Source organism: Myxocyprinus asiaticus, chromosome 45 (assembly GCF_019703515.2).
Source record: "Myxocyprinus asiaticus isolate MX2 ecotype Aquarium Trade chromosome 45, UBuf_Myxa_2, whole genome shotgun sequence".
Taxonomy (NCBI): Eukaryota; Metazoa; Chordata; class Actinopteri; order Cypriniformes; family Catostomidae; genus Myxocyprinus; species Myxocyprinus asiaticus.
The window spans coordinates 27,473,939-27,478,258 of record NC_059388.1 but is presented as its reverse complement, the minus strand read 5'-3'; the positions used below and the strand labels follow the sequence as shown (position 1 = coordinate 27,478,258).

The window sequence follows — 4,320 nt, the reverse complement described above, 5'->3', positions numbered from 1 at the left end:
TGTTTAAACCACAGCTGCGATGGGGTTTGTAATACAGCTACTGAGGAAATTATAATAAATTTGGCATGTTCTATCGTCTGACTGTCGTAATCCACCACTCTCTATTTTTATTATTGTTATTTTTGCTATTAAACAAATGGGTAAGCAAATTCACCACTATTGAAGTATATCCTGCAGTCATTTACTTTCATGTTCCAAAGCTGGAAACGCAAAAACGGTCTATTGATGCAAACATGTCTGATGGAGGATGAGGCTCGTCAGTAACTTGACTGAATGGGGTTGATTTTAGGGTACAAGAACATTAAAAAGCAACACATTAATTTCACATTTGATCACGTTGGACTTGTTCGTCTGCAAAACACAAAAGAAGAATTGATGCTGCTTGATTTAGAATATAATAAAAGTGAATTGGGACTGCCAGTCCCAAACATTCTGCCTAAAATATCCTCTTGTGTTTGATGGAAAAAAAGAAAGTATGGGTTAGGGTGAGTAAATGATGACAGAATTTTCTATTTTGGGATCAAACTGAAATAAGCCAGAGTTTCCAACGATTATCTAAATCTTACATAATTCCAAAATCTGTCCTTACAGTTCATTACGTTTCATTTTCCTTTCTTTCTCTTCAATAGCCATAATCAGGTTACAGGGGACCGGAACCATGTGTTCAGGAAGAGTGGAGATTTTCTACAATAGAGAGTGGGGAACAGTCTGTGACAACGACTGGGATCTTTTTGACGCAGCGGTGGTGTGCCAGGAACGTGGCTGTGGAAGTCCAGTTGCAGCATATGTTGGATCTAAATTTGGGCAGAGCACAGGGAAAATATGGATAGAAGGTCTTAAATGCAAGGGCCGCGAGGCTTCAGTTAAAGATTGTACATTTAATGGTTGGGGAGTGACCACTTGTACAAATGCAAATGAGGCTGGAGTCACCTGTTCTGGTAGGAACAATGACTAAAATTGGAACCAAAAGCTTTAAAAAATAAAAATTAAAAGATAAATAAAAATTCTGCACTCAGATTGCTTATATTGTGGCATACACAGTATATATCTTACATTTAGTTCTCGGCTGAAAATGATCTGACATGTTTTTAACAGGTTTTTAGAAATGTTGAAATGCAAAATGCAAAAATAAATACATAAATAATGAAAAAAAAAAAAGATTTTGAGGAATTCACTGTGCAATCTGATGATGTATGTCCTTCTCTCTCTCTTCATCAGAGGTTAGGCTGGTAGATGGAGATGACTATTGCTCCGGGAGGGTGGAGGTCCTCTATGATGGTATGGGGTGGGGTACGCTTTGTGATAAAGACTGGAATCGGTTGGGTGGAGACTTGATCTGCAAACAGGTTAATTGTGGGACTGCACTAAGTGTCAAGGGTGGAGCTTATTTTAAGAAGGGTTCAGGTGAGATATGGCTGTATAATCCCAAATGTATTGGGACTGAAGTCGGTCTGAAAGACTGTATATCAGCAAGAAACAAAAATCTCTGCTCCCACAATGATGATGCAGGAGTTATCTGCAGAAGTAAGTTTCAACTACAAACATGGCTTCAACCTCTTTTTCACCCATTCAAACAGAACATTATGTAACATATTTCCTCATTGATTAATATGTCTCCTGAAATTCATTCTATACTGTTCTCCCTTCAGAGACAAAACTGGTGAATCCCACATCCTCGAACATGTGTTTTGGTACAGTGCAAATTCGTGATAGTGAAGACTGGGGAACAATTTGTGACACCTACTGGAACAATCTGGATGGCATTGTGATGTGTCGAGAGCTTGGCTGTGGTCCACTAAAAGAAGCATATGCTGGATCTTACTTTGGGAGCAGTTCAGGTATAATAATGAAGGATGGTGTACAGTGTACTGGGAGTGAGTCTTCAGTGATGGAGTGTATCTCTTCTGGAATAAGCAGTACCTGTACACATTTGAGGGATGCAGGAGTTATCTGTGGAGGCAAGTGAAATCATTGTCAAAATAGGAAGAAGGTTTTGAAATAAACAAATGTGTATGTGTGTGTGGGGAGGGGGGTCTGGGTAGCTCAGCAAATAAAGACGCTGACTACCACACCTGGAGTCGCAATTTCGAATCCAGGGCGTGCTGGGTTACTCCAGTCAATTGGCCTGGTTGCTAGGGTGGGTAGAGTCACGTTGGGTTAACCTCCTCGTGGTCGCTATCGTGTGGTTCTCTCTCTCTCGGTGGGTCATGTGGTGAGTTGTGCGTGGATGCCACGGAGAATAGCGTGAGCCTACACACACACGCTAGGTCTCAACAAGCCATGTGATAAGATGCGCGGATTGACGGTCTCAGATGCGGAGGCAACTGAGATTCGTCCTCCGCCACCCGGATTGAGGCGAGTCACTACGCCACCATGAGGACTTAGAGCGCATTGGGAACTGGGCATTCCCACTACATGGAATATTTGTACTTTTAAAAATTATTTTGTCACTGCAGGACAATTTACAATGAACTAGGCAAAAAGGTGATTAAAAAACTAGTGACAACACCTAAAATACACACTATTCCTTAGGCATTCACATAAATTTAACCTAAAACATTTATGTTGATAAAAACAAAAAACTCCACGGACATGTTATACGTCAAGTTATGTTTCACAAATTTAAAATCAATAATTTACATTTTTATTTCATATTCATATTGACATTCATATTCTAAAAATCCTATAGAAGTCATGATCTATAACGTGTTGTCTAAGACATCACCTACTCTATCTCTTAGAAGTGAGACTGGTAGATGGAAACACCAGCTGTTCTGGAAGAGTGGAGGTTCTGTATAACAATCAGTGGGGAACCGTTTGTGATGACAGCTGGGATATGACTGATGCTCAAGTCCTTTGTAGAGAGCTGGGGTGCGGAAGTCCAGTAGAGATAAAGACAGGTGCTTATTTTGGAAGTGGTGTAGGAAAAATATGGATGGATGGTGTAAAATGTACAGGGACTGAGTTATCAGTGACGTCCTGCCCGTCAAATGGATGGGGAAAAAACAGCTGTGACCACAGTAAAGATGCAGGTGTCATCTGTAAAGGTAAACTGGACGCTTTACAAACTTTAAGACACCATGTTCTTACTTTTGCATTTTTAATTTTCTCCATGATCCCATCTAATAGACTACTTTAACATTTAAATTAGGGGTGTAAATGTTTACACTGACAACTCTGATTCAGTTACGATTTCGATCCTTTACTGATATATCCTTTAATGCAGAAAATCACAATTCAGTTTGATTCAGTTCGATTCAGTAATTTGGTGGAGAAATGTATTTTGTATCAAGAATTGTATTTTGCATAAGAAAGATAAGTAAACATGCAAAAAGCTTAAGTAAAAAAAGAGAAAAACTAGGTATGCTACAAAGGTATCAAAAAAGAATAGCCGCTGGTGCTCATTGGAGAAACAGAACTTCTTGAAAAAAATAGGAAAAAAAAAGAACATACAAAAAGCTGTTTGGGAATGCAGCTCTACACAGGTTCGAATCTGACCTGTTCGACTCATGTCCTGAGCCCATTCCCAGTTTACTTTCTCTGTCTAGTCTACACTGTCCTATAAATTAAAGATCATACAAATAAAAAAGCTCATTAAAATTAACTGGATTATTAAATTCGATAATCGATGCCTTGAATTTTCATGGTCAGATCATGATGCATCATAGCATTTTTACACCCCTAATATAAATGTATGCATAGGTTTATATAAAAGTAAGGACATCTTCTGACTTCTTATAGAGGTGAGGCTGTTGAATCAGAACAACACCTGTATGGGCACAGTGCAGGTATATCATGATGGACGGTGGGGATCGGTGTGCCACAACAACTGGGATGTTGCCGACGGTGTGGTCCTCTGTAAAGAGCTGGGCTGTGGTGGTAATGCACAGCCCTGGAAGAATGCCTTTTTTGGGCCAGTTGATGGTCCAATATGGATGGATTCCCTCAACTGCAGAAGTGACGAATCAAACCTCAGGGACTGTGCATTTGCTGGATGGGGAAAACAGAACTGTATTCATGCGTATAATGCAGGGATCATCTGCAGAGGTGGGTCCAGATGGAATTTTTAAAGAACAAATAATTGTATACTCAACATTAGGTCTAATAATATGACACAATGACAAATGTAAAACAATATTCCTAAAAGAACTACACATACACAGTCTAGTTATTTTAGGGGGTGACAACATATCTATCATTATATCATAGAGTTGCATTAAACAATTCTCATTTACAGAGATCAGAGATGTGCTCAGGATTGAAGTGACAACTGATAGTGTAGATCCTAATGACCTTACAATCTTGACAAAAATTATGGAC

The 4,320-nt window shown here is 39.3% G+C and overlaps 1 protein-coding gene across 1 annotated transcript; it reads left to right on the top strand.

Annotated features, from left to right (window-relative positions):
- Positions 1 to 891: 891 nt before the first annotated feature.
- LOC127434876 (putative DMBT1-like protein) lies at positions 892 to 3,986 on the top strand. Its single transcript, XM_051687912.1, has 2 exons — positions 892 to 1,524; positions 1,650 to 3,986. The coding sequence occupies exons 1-2, from the start codon at positions 1,194 to 1,196 to the stop codon at positions 1,964 to 1,966; spliced, it is 648 nt and encodes a 215-aa protein (XP_051543872.1). The 5' UTR covers positions 892 to 1,193; the 3' UTR covers positions 1,967 to 3,986.
- Positions 3,987 to 4,320: the final 334 nt, after the last annotated feature.

Bases quoted from the DNA above. Each gene is read 5' to 3' on its own strand.
- LOC127434876 (XM_051687912.1), top strand. From the start codon at position 1,194: ATGTCCTTCTCTCTCTCTTCATCAGAGGTTAGGCTGGTAGATGGAGAT. The intron at 1,525-1,649 runs GTAAGTTTCAAC...TTCTCCCTTCAG, and splicing joins TGCAGGAGTTATCTGCAGAA to AGACAAAACTGGTGAATCCC.